At 35.0% G+C, this 15,761-nt stretch overlaps 4 protein-coding genes across 4 annotated transcripts; 2 read left to right on the top strand and 2 right to left on the bottom strand.

The window, feature by feature from the left end:
• The first annotated feature begins 1,177 nt into the window (after nucleotides 1–1,177).
• LOC106435650 (DNA mismatch repair protein MLH1) lies at nucleotides 1,178–5,015 on the top strand. Its single transcript, XM_013876559.3, has 16 exons — nucleotides 1,178–1,521; nucleotides 1,597–1,769; nucleotides 1,852–1,924; nucleotides 1,989–2,123; nucleotides 2,196–2,406; nucleotides 2,504–2,652; nucleotides 2,793–2,891; nucleotides 2,972–3,041; nucleotides 3,157–3,292; nucleotides 3,395–3,489; nucleotides 3,580–3,688; nucleotides 3,803–3,968; nucleotides 4,074–4,235; nucleotides 4,325–4,484; nucleotides 4,563–4,726; nucleotides 4,829–5,015. The coding sequence occupies exons 1-16, from the start codon at nucleotides 1,222–1,224 to the stop codon at nucleotides 4,871–4,873; spliced, it is 2,247 nt and encodes a 748-aa protein (XP_013732013.1). The 5' UTR covers nucleotides 1,178–1,221; the 3' UTR covers nucleotides 4,874–5,015.
• LOC106435651 (putative RING-H2 finger protein ATL37) lies at nucleotides 4,859–7,960 on the bottom strand. Its single transcript, XM_013876560.3, has one exon. The coding sequence runs from the start codon at nucleotides 6,049–6,051 to the stop codon at nucleotides 5,062–5,064; it is 990 nt and encodes a 329-aa protein (XP_013732014.1). The 5' UTR covers nucleotides 6,052–7,960; the 3' UTR covers nucleotides 4,859–5,061.
• A 3,440-nt stretch (nucleotides 7,961–11,400) lies between these two features.
• On the top strand, nucleotides 11,401–13,959 carry LOC106435664. Its single transcript, XM_013876572.3, has 5 exons — nucleotides 11,401–11,767; nucleotides 11,859–12,134; nucleotides 13,093–13,350; nucleotides 13,422–13,538; nucleotides 13,612–13,959. Exons 1-5 carry the CDS (start codon nucleotides 11,528–11,530, stop codon nucleotides 13,750–13,752), a joined length of 1,032 nt encoding a protein of 343 aa, XP_013732026.1. The 5' UTR covers nucleotides 11,401–11,527; the 3' UTR covers nucleotides 13,753–13,959.
• Nucleotides 13,960–14,082: 123 nt separating this feature from the next.
• Nucleotides 14,083–15,074, bottom strand: LOC106435660 (RNA polymerase II C-terminal domain phosphatase-like 5). Its single transcript, XM_013876569.3, has one exon. The coding sequence runs from the start codon at nucleotides 14,805–14,807 to the stop codon at nucleotides 14,088–14,090; it is 720 nt and encodes a 239-aa protein (XP_013732023.1). The 5' UTR covers nucleotides 14,808–15,074; the 3' UTR covers nucleotides 14,083–14,087.
• Between the last annotated feature and the right edge of the window lie 687 nt (nucleotides 15,075–15,761).

Genomic DNA, 15,761 nt, shown 5'->3' with positions numbered 1-15,761 from the left:
TTCGGCTATTCAGATTTTTGGATGGCCGATGTAAGCCCATTTGGATATTTTTAAGCTAGGCGTATGGCATTTGTTGCAAAGTTTTATGTAGGTTTTTTTTTCTTAATATATTCACATAAGATATTACATATCTGCCGGTCTTCAGTTAATCCCAGCGTTGGTAAAATGTAATGCATATCGAACAGCATTTGAATACTTCCCGAAGTAAAAATGTAATATAATTCCTTATTCAAATACCTAAACCAAACACATAAAATTCTTTATCGTGAATGAAAACGATATCGATTAACAACTAAATTTGATGTTATCTCTTGGTCAAAATGTGAAAGGGTGATAGATGGTTAACTAATAAGTTAACATGATCAAGTTATCGGATAAGTTAATTAATAACTGTCATTCCTAAGTTAATCCGAAAATGTGCCTTATCGTAGCGAACAACATTTTAATACTTCAACTAAGAAGAAAGGTAAAATATGTTACAAATAAAAACTTCGAAATGACAGACCTTAACTAAACAAATTTGTTGGCCGTTCGACGTAAAAAAAAAAAACTAAACAAATTTGTTAATTTTTCGTGAAAACTTTTCCATGTTACTACTAACTCTATAGGTATCTATCGATTGTCATGTGAGGGTAAACGAATACATACCTCTCTTAAGAAGACCAAACGATTAATGATTCAACATACATATCAAGTCTGAATGTTTTGGAGATAGATGGATATGAAATGAAGTATACAATGAGGGTAAATGCAGCTGTCGCAAATAAATCTACAGCTTTAGCATTTGAGTTTTGAATATTCATTTCTGGTACTAATTTAGATTTTTCGATAATTATCTGAATTCAGGTGTTGGGGATTTTTGGATTTATAAAGGTTCTCAGGTGTTTTTGGGGTAACCATTCCCGTTCGGGTAGGATCCGGATAATAACTAATATCCAAGCTAGCGTGCTACAAAACCGTTCAAGCACTTTTACAGATTAGAATTGAGTTTTTGGATTCAAAATTTGTTTGGGGTTCGGTTCAGATATCATATCCGGTTCACTTGCAAACACCAAGGCTTAACTAGGGGACAAGTAAAACGATGTCGTTGCCTTGATGGCGTTTAACTGGGCTAAAGGCCCAAACATGGCCAAATGGGCTCTAAACGACGTTTTTGACCCGATGTGCAGACATTAAGCGACACTAATTTGTATCTGGCGCGAGGTTTTGGGCGGAGGAGAGATGACGGACGGTTCGCCTCTTGCGGTGGCGATGGAAGAGGAAGAGTCTACGGCCATGGCGATGGAGGTGGAAGAGTCTCCGTCTCCGTCGATTGCACCGAGAGACCCGCCGAAGATACAACGGCTAGAAGAGTCAGTGGTAAACCGTATCGCAGCGGGTGAAGTAATCCAGCGTCCAGTTTCGGCGGTTAAGGAGCTCGTCGAGAATAGCCTGGACGCCGACTCAACTTCCATAAGCGTCACTGTTAAGGACGGTGGCTTGAAGCTAATTCAAGTCTCCGACGATGGCCACGGCATTAGAGTAAAGATTCTACACACTGAAAATCAACGTTCTCGATGTGGAGCAAAATGATTCAATTGTTGTTTCGTATTGTAGCGTGAAGACTTGCCGATTCTATGCGAGAGACATACGACGTCGAAGCTGAGCAAGTATGAAGATTTGTTCTCTCTTAGTTCGATGGGTTTTAGAGGAGAGGCACTTGCTAGTATGACTTACGTTGCTCATGTTACTGTCACCACTATCACCAAAGGCCAGATTCATGGTCACAGGTCTGGAACGTTGATTTGTTAAAGATATGTTTTGCTCTGCTCATTTTTCTTATTAATTATATATTTGCAATTTCTGTTTCAGAGTGTCTTACAGAGATGGTGTGATGGAGCATGAGCCAAAGGCGTGTGCGGCTGTCAAAGGAACTCAAATAATGGTAAAGTTATCAAACTGGTTGAACAAAAGAGTAACTTTGATTCTGGAGTTTTGTTATGTTTTAGGTGGAGAATTTGTTTTATAATATGATTGCTAGAAGGAAGACACTTCAGAACTCTGCTGATGATTATGGAAAAATAGTAGATTTGCTGAGCCGGATGGCCATTCATCACAATAACGTTAGCTTCTCTTGTCGAAAGGTTTGTAATACTTGCTAGTAACTAGACTAGTCTACTTGGCTTTTTTTTTAATGATTGCTGCTTTCTCGCCAGCATGGAGCTGTCAAGGCTGATGTTCACTCTGTCGTGTCGTCTTCAAGGCTTGATTCTATCAGATCAGTTTACGGTGTGTCAGTTGCGAAAAGCTTGATTAAAGTAGAAGTCTCCTCTGGTGAATCCTCCGGTTGTGCTTTTGATATGGAAGGTTTTGTGTCCAATTCGAACTATGTTGCTAAGAAGACCATTTTGGTGCTTTTTATTAATGGTGAGGACTTTCTTTCCTCAAATAGAAATTAAAAGTTGTATGAAATTTATCACTAGATGATCCACTGTACTGATAATTGGTTTATCGGTTACAACAGATAGATTGGTGGAATGTTCAGCTTTAAAAAGAGCCGTTGAGATTGTTTATGCTGCAACATTACCAAAAGCATCCAAACCTTTTGTCTATATGTCGATCAATTTGCCACGGGAGCATGTTGATATCAATATTCACCCAACAAAAAAAGAAGTAATTGCTTTGAGACAGCTGCTTAAGATTCATGTGTCCAACTATTTCTATGATAAGATTGTGTATTTACTACTTAACTTACTTTTAACACGAATTCCTTATTTATGCATCAAATGATAAATGGTTTTGGTCAAGCGCAGGTAAGCCTTTTAAACCAGGAAATCATGATCGATATGATACAGTCAGAGGTTGAACTGAAACTGAGGAACACAAATGATACTAGGACGTTTCAAGAGCAGGTATGCGCGTGCAAAACAACTTCAAGCAATATTTTTTGTTGGAGATTAAGAACAATTATAAGTGTTCCTTCGTGCTACAGAAAGTGGAATACATTCAATCTACGCTGAAATCCTCGAAAAGTGATACTCCAGTTTCTCCGCTGCCTTCTGGTACTGATTCATTTGGCTGCGTTGTTTACCTTTATTGCGTAAAACCTTTCCCGTTGCATACTCTTTTGTCACTTTTTCACTTCATAGAATAACTTGTGCTCTTCTATTTAACTAGGACAAAAAACACCGAAAGTTCCTGTGCATAAAATGGTGAGAACGGATTCATCTGATCCAGCTGGAAGGTTACATGCGTTTTTGCAACCTAAGCCCCATAATCTACCTGACACGGTTTCTAGCTTGAGTGCAGTAAGGTACGACCTTACCTGATATACAACATACAGTATATAGTTTCATATTAACAAAATTTGAGCTTGTTTTATTGGTTGTGTGTGATACTATTATTTGTCTTGCAGGTCTTCTATAAGACAAAGAAGAAACCCAAAGGAAACTGCTGATCTTTCTAGTGTCCAGGAACTTCTTTCTGGGATTGACAGCTGCTACCATCCAGGTTGCTTTGCTCGGCATTGTTACTCCTCTGAACATAATCTTCGTTAAACCAATCCTTGTAACCGCTTCTCTTTAATTTATTCTCTGTTAGGTTTGCTGGAGACAGTAAGGAATTGCACATATGTTGGAATGGCAGATGATGTTTTCGCTTTAGTTCAGTATCAAACACATCTATATCTAGCAAATGTCGTGAACCTCAGGTATTATTCTCAAGTCTAAATGTTTAATGGATGATATTCTACTTTGTCAATATAGAGAGTCTACACGAAGTCTTTTAAAGCTCATACCGTATACCATCCTATTGGAATTTGCAGCAAAGAGCTCATGTATCAGCAAACTCTTCGTCGTTTTGCTCATTTTAATGCAATACAGCTTAGCGATCCAGCCCCTCTGTCTGAGTTGATATTGTTGGCTCTGCAAGAGGAGGATCTAGATCCTGAAAATAACGAAAAAGATCATCTGAAAGAAAGAATCGCCGAAGTAAGTTCTTCCCTCTGCATCGCCTTCTACTCAACTTGTAACAAGTTCATGATGCTGTAATGTTTGCCTATGGATTTGGTTAACTTGTTTCGTTTTAATGTATAGATGAATACAGAACTCCTTATGGAAAAGGTAGAGATGTTAGAGGAGTATTTCAGCGTGTTCATTGATTCCGATGGGAATTTGTCACGGCTTCCTGTCATACTCGACCAGTATACACCTGACATGGATCGTGTTCCTGAGTTTTTACTATGCTTGGGAAATGATGTGAGTACTTCTGAATCAAAGTGCTTCTACAGTAATGTTACTGATCAGAGGAACAGTGGGTTCTAATGTCTCCCTAACGTGCTATTTAGGTTGAATGGGAAGATGAGAAGGCTTGCTTTCAAGGAGTTTCTGCAGCTATTGGGAATTTTTACGCCATGCATCCTCCTCTTTTGCCAAATCCATCTGGTGACGGTGTTCGGTTTTATACTAAGACAAATGAGAAGAGCTCTCAGGAGAATCCAGCTTTAGGTATTTTACCTTTTTGCTTTTGGTTTTCTGCATATGAGAAGGAAGTGAGAATCTAATTTTTACATTAAACTGTTGCAGGGGGTAACGTCGAGATGGAGTCAGTTCTTGACCAAGACCTTCTCTCAGATGCTGAAACCGCATGGGCGCAACGTGAATGGTCAATCCAACATGTGCTGTTTCCGTCTATGAGATTGTTCTTAAAGCCACCAGCCTCCATGGCTTCAAACGGAACTTTTGTTAAGGTTACCATTTTGTTAATTACCAATAGAAGTTTCACATGTTACAAAAAGTCCAAATCAAATCTCACAAAGACAATAATCACATTCTTTTTACTCTTTTTGCAGGTAGCATCCCTTGAAAAGCTGTACAAGATATTTGAACGGTGCTAATCGAAATCTCATTGACTCTTACTATGTTTACATACCCTTAGTAAAATAAAAATACTAGAACCAGTTTATTGTTAAACCAAGTTGTGGCACGCGTGGATAATCGCAACCATAATCATCAAACTCGACCTTTTTTGTGACTTAATTTCGTCCATTGAAAGAAAAAATAGATAGAGTAGATAGATTAGTTGTTAGACCTTCTCTGGCATGAGGCGTTCAAACGACCGTTCACCAGAATCTTTGTCCCTAGTTTGGGAAGTATCTTGAAAAGAGAAAGAGAGAGACATAGATAGGGCCCGCTGAAATGTTTGTCGTCCTTGAGAGAAACTGCTTCTCTTGCTTCCAACACTGCCGCTCCTGTAGCCCTGTCTCGAACTCCTGGCTTCAGGTAAGGCCATGAGGCTTTTCCTTGTCGGATTCAAGCTAGCCAGTTGTCTTTGCACCTCATCCGGTAACTGCAGTGTGAATCGTTCTAGATTCTCGCCAAGTTGAACCACTGAACGTCCCGTCGAATGAGATCTAGGGACGAATATCTCAGCCATACGCCAGCTAGACAATAACCCTGTAGATCTCGATCGAGGTGTTGTATAATTTGCATTGTTGTTACCTGTCAAGTTTATGTCGTCTTGAACACCTCCTTGTTCATTTCCCGTTTCAAGATCCATGCTCGGATATGGAAAGCTCTCACCAGGTTTCAAAGACAGATTTGCACGGCAAACCGGACATGTGGACCAAGAAGAGAGCCAGACATCGATGCAGCTAGCATGGAAAGTGTGACTACAAGGAGGCATCCAACGTAGTGTTTCTTCATCCTCGAACTCGTTTAAACAAATTGCACATTCCATTCCGCCTTTGCCTATCTTGAGCCCTTTAATCTCTGAGTAAAGGAAAAACGGGAAGGACTCGATGATGTCCTTGTCGAGCCCATGCCTTGCTCTAGTGTGCAGCACTTGACGGCTTCCCGCCTCAATCTCTGCACTCTGGCATGCATAGAAGAAGCAGCAACCGACTATACATAATAGGAACATGGAAAGCAAAACGATTCCAATTACTGATTCCGCCGTGACCTTGGATTCTGACTCTTGCTGGCAGGTTGCGTTAGGCAGGAATTGGAAAATGAAAAGCGGTAATAAAACACATAAAACGAACCTATGGCTGAGATCTCTCGTGAAGATAGTCATAACGTTGGATCACTTGAGCTCCATGTTTCCGTGTAGAGCGAGATAAAGAAGTCGTTATACTACTAGACGATTATGATTCGTGGATCAATAAGATCTGCCCCTCACGACAACAAATATTGAATTAGATTTGTTTTGGTCGCTGACTTTGAAGGATTCCATGGGTTCGCCGTAGACGTCAAACAAGTACGAGTTCACTCGTTCCATCTATTAACTTGTTGACTACGCATAAAGACCTTTTCGGAGAGTTTTTGGCCTAATCCTAATCCTACTTCAACATTTTTCTTTTTAAAAAGGATCTAATTTTTTTTATACATACAGCAGTTTATAGCAAAAATGAAATAAAATAAAGTAAATTAATACAACCCTTACCAATTCCCGTTAGGATTACCAAAGGTTTACAAAATAGTTGAATCGTTCGATGGAGGAAATAAATTGGTATCGCAACGAGTTGCCTTTCATTTGAAGCGCACTTAACCCAATCACCAATAGCTGGAAATGAGAGGAGCAATACCTCAACAAAAATCATAGGAATTAATCCCTATGTTTCATATTAAGTATCATTTTAGCTCATTTTTCTTGTTTTACAAAGAATGTCATTCTACAATACCAATGCAATTTATAAAATCTTTCAGTTCAAAATTAATTGCAAAATACATTGATTTGATAAATAAATCGATTTATCTAAAATACTATTGGTTAGATATGTGATATTAATGAAAACATAAATACATTTTAATGAGTTCATTAATATGTGTGAAAAGTGTCTAAGTGACACTCTTTGTGAAACGAAGGGAGTATAAGAATTCTCAGCTATGTTGCACAAAGAACAATGCACACCTCGAAATGAAGATGCGTTTTAAATATTCTCCATTCCAAACAAAATTTATTTATCATTTATTTTAAATATAAAATGGTTTAATAACAGTTGTGTAACCTAAATTTAATAATACTATTATATACCCCAACCAAAAATTATCTGCAAATTTTAAAAATGGAAAATTTGATTTTGGGAGAGAGAGTAGAGAGAGACAGAAAGAGAAAATAAAGAGAGGAAAGTTTTAGTTAGTTAGTGTATTTATGTATTTTTGTTGTATATATGGTGTAACTACCCGATTTTAAAAACTATCCATAAAAATCATAATTTTTTTTTTCACCAACCTATTGGGTTAAAACGTAACACCTAATTGGATGGGATACAAATAAAAAAAAGCCAGATTTAGACTTCCTAAATAAGCCGTCTGAATTGCGAATTCGAATTGATAGCTTTTTTACATCGAGAGACAATAAGAAAAACTAAAAATAATTTCTGATTAAGGATTGAAAAGAAATCGGCAATAGCTTCAATTTGGCATATTTGATGAATTTTTTTTTTTTTGTAACTTATATATTTGATGAATTGGCATTAAGGATTTAGGGTTTTTCGGTTGACTTGTGATCCTTTGATTTGCATTTATTGTAACTAAAATATATTACCAATATCTGTAGGATAATCCCGAGTTATAAAGTTGTTCCGTAAAAATGCAATGGCTTATAGCGGTTGGCACACGAAATGTTAAGGTTTGTTGGTGGCGGTAAAAAATTGTGAAGAAGTATTGCCGACAAATCATCTAGGGTCTTGAAATTCCTTGTTTCAATTTTGGAGATCGATCCCTCTGAGTTGTATGAATATTTTTGATTCGCTGATTGGGAATCTTAATTTATAAATTTTGATTATGAAAGAAAAAATGTAAACAAAAAAAAACTGAAAATTAAATGGGTCCCAAAACACAATACCAACTTTCGCATAATTTTATCTCCGTAATGATAACTCCCATGCGTTAGTCATTTATTTCAGCATAATGTAAGAAAAAATGTTTCATAAACCTGCATGGAGTTACGATTCGAATAATTACCACTCCCTCCGTTTCATTTTAATTGTTTTTATGCACACAACATATGATTTTGTATATTTCCAAAACAAAAACACAATTACCTATACATCTAACCATTTTTCAATCAATAAAAAAAATAGTGAAAAATTTTATTAATAAATTTTGCATTGAAACTCTAAAACAACACTTATTTGAAACGAAATTTTTTTTCCGACAACGACAATTAAATCGAAACGAGGGAGTAATACTCATAGGTAACTCTTTGATATATTTAATAATTTTTTTCCTTTCTAATCATATAAATATTAAGATTCTTTCAACATCTATCCAAGTATCTAAAACTCTAAAAAAATTAAACAAAAAAATTTGTAAAAATATTGATAAGAAAAATGGGAAGCAAAGTTTCTTTCTCAATGATCTTAGTTGCATCTCTTTGGGCTGTAACTTTTGCCACTGAAAGAGTAGCTCAAGTGCAACCCCCAGCAACAATACCTGCACTTTTTCCTCTGGGTTTACCTATTGATTTGGTAAAATGTTGGTCGTCTCTTTTTAACGTCGAGGGATGTGTGCTCCAAATATCCAATTCAATTCTTTCTGGCAAGTTTGAAAATCTTGAAGCCCCGTGTTGCAAGGTGTTCTCATCCTTAGATGCAAATTGTTGGCCTCAAATGTTTCCACTGAACCCATTCTTCCCACCTTACCTCAAGGAAATTTGCGCTCGCATCGTTCCCAATCCACCTACACACAAGTGAAAATCTGCACTTTAGATCAGTCATTTATCATTTTCCAAGCCATATATGTCTTTTTACCGTATTAGATAGTTCAATATAGTGAAATTTCTAAATCGCTTAATTTAATAAAAACTTTGGAGCTCTCTTCCAGAAAAATCCAAATTTTAATACAATATGGTAATCGCACCTATCTTTTTCATCCCTCTTTGATTCGTTTTTAACAATTTGCTGATTTCAAAAGACAAATTATCAAAGAAATTCAGTTTAAGTAAGTGTTTACATTATATTTAGATCTTTTCATACAAATCATCCATGTATTCAATGGTATCCCCACCTACATTATTTGAAACAAAGTGTAGTACGGAGGAAAACTCAAATGAATAGATAGTTAAGACAACAATATGTAATAAATAGCTTCCCCAGAACTCTACCATGTTGTAGCCTTAAACAGAGTAAGGCGCAGCAAAAATAATTTTAGGGTTACTCGGTGGCGGTTCAAATTTGTGTAGAAGGGTGGCCGACAGATCGTTCAGGAGCTTGAAATCCATTGTTTCAGTTTTTGGTGATCAACTCTTTTCATTTCTCTGAGTTGCTGGAATAGCTTTAATTCAATGATTGAGAACATTAATTTTAAATTTTCGATTATGAAAAAAATGTAACCACAAAGAAACCAAACTGAAAATAATTAAATGGGTCAAAATACAATACCTTTTAGCAAAAAAAAATAAAATACAATACCAACTTTTACATAATTATATCTCTGTAACAATAACGCCCTTGCTTACTTATTTATTTCAGCCTAGTGTAAGAATTTTTTTTTCCAACCTACATGGAGCTATATTTTGAAAAATATTTATACACATCAGTAACTCTTCGATATATTAAATAATATCATACTTTCTAATCCTTTAAGATTTAAGCTTCTTTCAACATCTAATATCATCCAAGCATTTAAAAGTATAAACAAAAAAAAAAGTGTAAAAAGATTGATGAGAAAAATGGGAAGCAAAGGTTTTGTCTCAATGATCAAAGTTAATTTCAATTTTTTTCTTCAAAATTTGACTTTTTCAAAATACGAAACAACATGTTCTGCAATGGTTTAATTCATTTTCTTTGTAAAAAGAATATTCTAATTATATTATGTCACCATTTTATACTTAATTATTATACTTTTAAAATTTACTAACTTTACCTAACTATTTTGTTTTAACAGTAAGCCGATATAATTACTATTTATTATAAGGTAGACATTATCATATGATACAATTATTATACATAACATGAATAAATAAACAAAGAACATTAGATTTTATAAAGAAACACCAAATATATATTTCTATTAAGTGTTTAATCAAAGTATTCTGAAACAAGAAATGATCTTATTTTATTCTAAACTCTTCTAACTAGAACATGAAATTATCGGGAATGAATATTTTCATGTTTTTTGCTATTAACATCTAATTAGATAAATTATTAATATCGATTTAAAACTAATTGGATAATTTCAACACTTATAATTTTTCTAATTGAAAATAACAATAAGTTAAAGATAAGAACTCATTTATAATTAAAAAAATTGTCTTTGAAATTGAAAAACTGAACATTACAAATTTGAAGAAAATTTGAAATGTTATTATAGTAAAAATGATGTTAAAGTGAAAAATATAGTACCATCGGAGATGCTCTGAGTAACTCAAATGCAACCACCAACAACATTTTACGGACTTTTTTTTATTATGGTATACGTGTTAATTTGATAAAATGTTGGTCATTTCTTTTTAAAGTTGAATCACCTAGTAAAAAAATGATAAATGATAAAAAATTTATGATTTCGAATAAGACTAATTTAAAATATAAAATAATAGTATACTTTAGAGTTTCTTATACAAATATATACAACCTTATTAATGCTATAAACTAATACTTACATAAATATGAATACCATAATTTTCAAAAAATCATTGTAATATTATTTATTTATTTTATATGAAATTTTTATCTCTTAATTTTATTGGTTGAGTTGCTGTCTTGAAAAATTGCAACTAAAATTACTTATACTTATTGTAGTATGAAAATACTTGTTATAGAAATATAATACATGTTCATGCAATTTAATCAAAATTTCAATGTCTTAGTAAAGCATAAAAAGATATCAAAAGCTAATTATTTAAAATTGAAAGTAAATAATTTTTGACCAAATAAAAAATATTTTAGATAATAATAAACTGGAAAATAAAATTTATAAATTAGTAAAATATCAAAATTCTAACATTATTAATTTATAGAATTTTATTGTAACCTATATTTGTTTATTCGTTTTTATATTTATATTTGGTATGTGATTTCAGATTATATGGATCCCAAACCAAACCACATGAAACAATAATTATTAAAAGAGTTACAAAATTTTAACCAAATATGTATAAAAGTTTTGGATATTTTACAAACACATCAACTTTCACTTTACTATAATTTTCATTATCCGAGTAAGAGTCATATAGTATGATATTTATTCTGGCTATTTTTGATTGATTTAATAGCCAAGTAAACAATATTTTAGCTAATAACCAAAATGATCTGAATTGTTGCAACCCAGAAAATCAATGAAAGAAGAGTTGAACTTTTTATTTAAAAAAAATTTCCTCAGTCAAAAAAAAAATATAAAAAAGGTTGCGTCAGGAGCCAAATTCCTCAGCAATAATAACTTGCCACGTGTCATAAAGATTTCAATTATTAAAAAGTTGTAACGGCTACTTCATTTTTGAATTCCCCCTCGCGTGTCTCTCTCTCTGCAAAATCCTCTCTGTCTGTGTGCTTTCTTGCCAAATCCTCAACTCTCATTCTTAATTCGTTTCTTGTTCTTGAAAAGTAGCCATGAGAAGCGAGAGAATCGATTCAGGCGAAACAGAAACGAGAGCGAGGATGAATCTCTCGCCAGAAGTCGACGATTACATCAAAGACACCATCGATCACTCCTTAGGGCTTCCCATCTCAATCGAATCTCTCCAAACGAAGCTTCTCGCGGCTGAAGAAGCGCAGCGCCGTCTCCGAGATCAGTATCTGGCTCTCCTCTCCAGATCAAAGGAGAAAGACCAAGTGCTAGAACGAGTTAGGGTTAGTAACTCGTTCTGGGTTTTCTTTATTTGGTTCGTAGTAGGTTGTAACTGACTAAAGATCTGATCTTTTTCTCCTCTGATCAATTTAGTCGGAAGCGAGTATGAATGCACAGGCGTTGAAGAAGTTCGTGGAGGAGAACCAGAAACTGGCGGAGGAATGCGGAAACTTGTTGAGGCAGTGTAAGAAATGGGAAAGAGAGTGCTTGCTTTATCATCAAGACCGTGACGCCTTGATGGAGTTCGGGAACGAATCGGATGAGAGGGCGAGAGATGCAGAAGCTAGGGTTCGTGAATTGGAAGAGGAAGTTGCTAGAATGTCTGAGGAATTGCAGCTTTGTAAGCAACGACAAATTGGGATTGAGCAAGTAAGAATTTTTATTCATATTAAGTAAATTTGTTAGCTTTTTTGGCACTTACTGATCTTTGCATTGTTGAAACTTATCATAGTGTTGTATATGAAACTTGTCTTCATATCCATTTTTGTGTAGAAAGTCTTGTAATTGTAGGGTATAAGGATCTGATTGACACTTTAGTTTCTTAGTTGCTTTAGAAGTGTGTTTCTGTTGAGTATAGTTATATCTTGATTGTAGCGCTTTGATTTTGGCTTCTCAAGTGGTTATTGTCTTGCATTGAGATTTCTCATAGTGTGTTTGAAACTTGTCTTCTTATCCGTTTTGTCTTGTATCTGAAGAAAAATTTAGTTACTCAGTGGGTTGTTTGCTTGAGAAATGAATTGCTGTTAAGCAAATTATCTTTTGTTTTGAGACCTTTTTTTTTTGTACTGAATGATTTTAGGACTTGGAAAGACTGTTCTTACAAACAATCCGTCATTTGGTCAGACTATTCTTGATCAAATAGTTTCTCAAGTGGTTATGTTTTCTGTGTTAAGTTGACATTGCTATTTCTCATAACTTGTCTTCTTCGTTGATTCATAAGTCCATCCTTATTGTGTTGGTTCGCATAAAGACTTAAACTTGTAGGTATGATGTGATTGATGCACTAGAAAGAGATTAAGTTTCTAGCTTAATATTCTTTGTCAACCCATACTGATTTAGTTGCTGAAAGGTAAATAGATCTTTGAATATTATCTGATTTTGATATTGGATTGTACTTATGCACTATTCCTAGCAGTTTTTCTAAGCTGGACGTAGATGATAGAACTTGTAAGGTGTTGGCTTTGTCTTTGATTCTTCAGTGATTGTTTGTTCAATTCTTGATTAGTGTTCATAGCTTTTACTTCATATCTTTTCAGCTCAAAATATAACGTCTTTGTGCTCTTCATCAACTTACCTTAATGTGTTTTCATTTTTTTCCCCTCAAAAGGTTGATAACAACTGCTCACCACAAGAAGAAGATTTACTTGATTCAGTTTTGGGATCACTCATAAGCAAAGATGAAAATACCATCGGGCGTCTCTTCTTAGAGGCAAACGTTCAAGACCAATCCTGCCAAGCCTTGTTGAGCAAATGGGATCGGTTAAAGCCTTCAACGCAAAAGGTTCTGTCTTTAGTTTCGGTGGCAAAGAAATTTGAAAAAGAAAGGGAATGCATCATCCAGAATCTCGCTAAAGCCGAACAAGAGGTAATATAATAAAACCATAACACTCTTTATTCTTCTTTGTTCTGAAATCGTTCCATTTAACTTATAAACAGGCAGAACTTGTGAGCATACAAAACCGAAAGCTGGATAAAGAAAATCGCAAGTTGTTAAGGCAGCAGTTAAGCCCTCTTGGTTCTTCTGAGACAAGCCACAAAAGCGCATCTGCTAAGGTAAAAAAAAAACCCACAAAAAATGAAAAGCAGCTATGGAATTTTCTAATTTGGAGATGGTTTTACGTTACAGTCAAACAAGAGAAAGTGTCCAAAGATGATGAGCAGCCCAATCGAGAAGATGCTTGAGTTTAGCGGCAGTCCAGAAATTGGCAGGAAGCCTCTATCACCTGTGTGGGATAACTCAGCAGATTCTAGGATGAACAAGAAGTGATGATAAACACGTCTCTGTATTATCAATGTGTGTGTCTTGTTGGAAGAGGGAAAAAACAAAACTGATTCGGATTACATTGTCGCTTCTCTGAAGCTACTTACCATCACTGTGACAAAATGTAGAGAATGTGGTTTCTTTCTCTATGTGGGCAGAGATTCCCCTAACATTGTAGAAAAAAAAAGAATTAATGGCTTGTTTCTAACACAATGCTCTTTTTGTTTGTCATTTGGTCTTAGATTGAAAGTTTTGTATTTGTTATTATGTGAGAAATTGCAAACAAAAGAAAAAGAAAAAAGAAACATTACACATAGACTTATCGACAGTGAAAAGTGGAGTCAAAAGCAACAGAGTGTACAAGGATCACGTATCAAGAGCCTCAAGTCGTTAGAATCAAAATCTTGGAATCTTCTATGAGCTTGTTGAAGGAGTTTCAGAACATTAGACAATGCTCCTTTGCTTCGACTTTCGTCTCTCTTCTTCTCTGCATAAGATTCCCACTTCATCCCGTCTCTGAAATAAATGTACTTTGCGATCTCCAACAAGTTTCTCTTGTGTTGCGGCCAAACACTACTCGTGTCATCAACAATGACCACTCTTCGTTTATCAGCAGAGAGAAGATCAAGTGTCTTCTTATGAGGGCTTTTTTCTCTGGTTATCACTCTATCTCCGAAATATAATTTGTCCGGATCAATCAAACTCAGTACATTCTGCGCGTACCTGTAAGTGCCCATCGTGTAAACGTACATGTAGAAAAGCTTGTTGGCTTCTCGCAGAAACTCGTCAAGGAAAGGTCGTAACTTTATGAGATGCTCGTTGGGATTGCCTTTGTCGAACTTCCATAGATCAACCCTTGAACCAACTTCTTCGATTAGATATTTTTCTTTCTGAGAAAGCTTTGACACATGGATAGAATGGAGAAGAGTGTGATCCAAGTCAAGCACTAGGTGGAGTTTCTTCTTCTTCTTCTTCTTCTTTTTCTCTTCGTTCAGACGGGAGGGTTTGTTTCTTCGTTTGGTTTTGTCGAATAAACTAAAGCATTGCTTTATAAACGACATAGCGTCTGTGGCTTAATTGTTGTCTCTCGCCTGATCGAGGAGGAGAAGAGGAAAAGAGCGACGGCGACACTAACCTAAGTGTCTGAATCAACAGAAAGCCTTTGAAATAGGATCAACAATAAACCTAATTTCATCGGAGTCAACAACGAGTAAATTAATCGTTAATAATGAGTTTGATCTCGTTTGTATAGATAGCAGAGGGAGAGATTGGAGCTTTGGAGTAGAGTAACGAAAACAGGAAATTACAAATTGATTTTCCTTTTCTGTAAACACTACGTGCGTGTTAACGCCTAAGAGCATGTGCATTGCTATAACCACTTAATGGACTCTTAGTAATTAATTTAGGTTAAGAGTTAATGTTAAGAAACTCTTAATTTTTAGTCCTCTAATAGAGATTTTTTAAGTTAAGGGTTCTTAAATAAAAAATTATTAAAAAAAAAGTTTTTGAAACTAAAATTTATTTATTAAATAAAACAAAATAAAACATTACATTTTAAACATATAATTTAAAATAAAAACATAAAAACAAAGATTACTAAAATAAGCGATAATAATTCAAAAGAGGCATTGAAGCTCAGTTGTTGTCTTGATCACGTCCATATTTAGATCACATATGTTCAACCAAATCAGCTTTCAGTCGTTCATGAATTCGTGTATCACGAATTGTAGTTCGAACATTCATCATATTGCCCATATTTGAAGGGATGTCTGTAGAATAGGTGAGATTGACATGTGAACTTCCGTTACCTTCTCCTTGTTGGAATTCTGAAACATCAAACTGAGTGTTTTGATCTCGTTCGTCTTCTACTATCATATTATGGAGTATGATACATGCTCTCATAATCTTTCCGATCTTGACTTTATCCCAAATACGTGCCGGATTTTTAATAATGCCAAATCGAGCTTGCAAGACTCCGAAAGCACGCTCGACATCTTTTCGGACAGCTTCTTGAC

This window comes from Brassica napus, chromosome C3, assembly GCF_020379485.1.
Source record: "Brassica napus cultivar Da-Ae chromosome C3, Da-Ae, whole genome shotgun sequence".
NCBI classification, from domain to species: domain Eukaryota; kingdom Viridiplantae; phylum Streptophyta; class Magnoliopsida; order Brassicales; family Brassicaceae; genus Brassica; species Brassica napus.
Note: the sequence above shows the minus strand (reverse complement) of the source record. Positions and strands in the feature narration are given on the sequence as shown.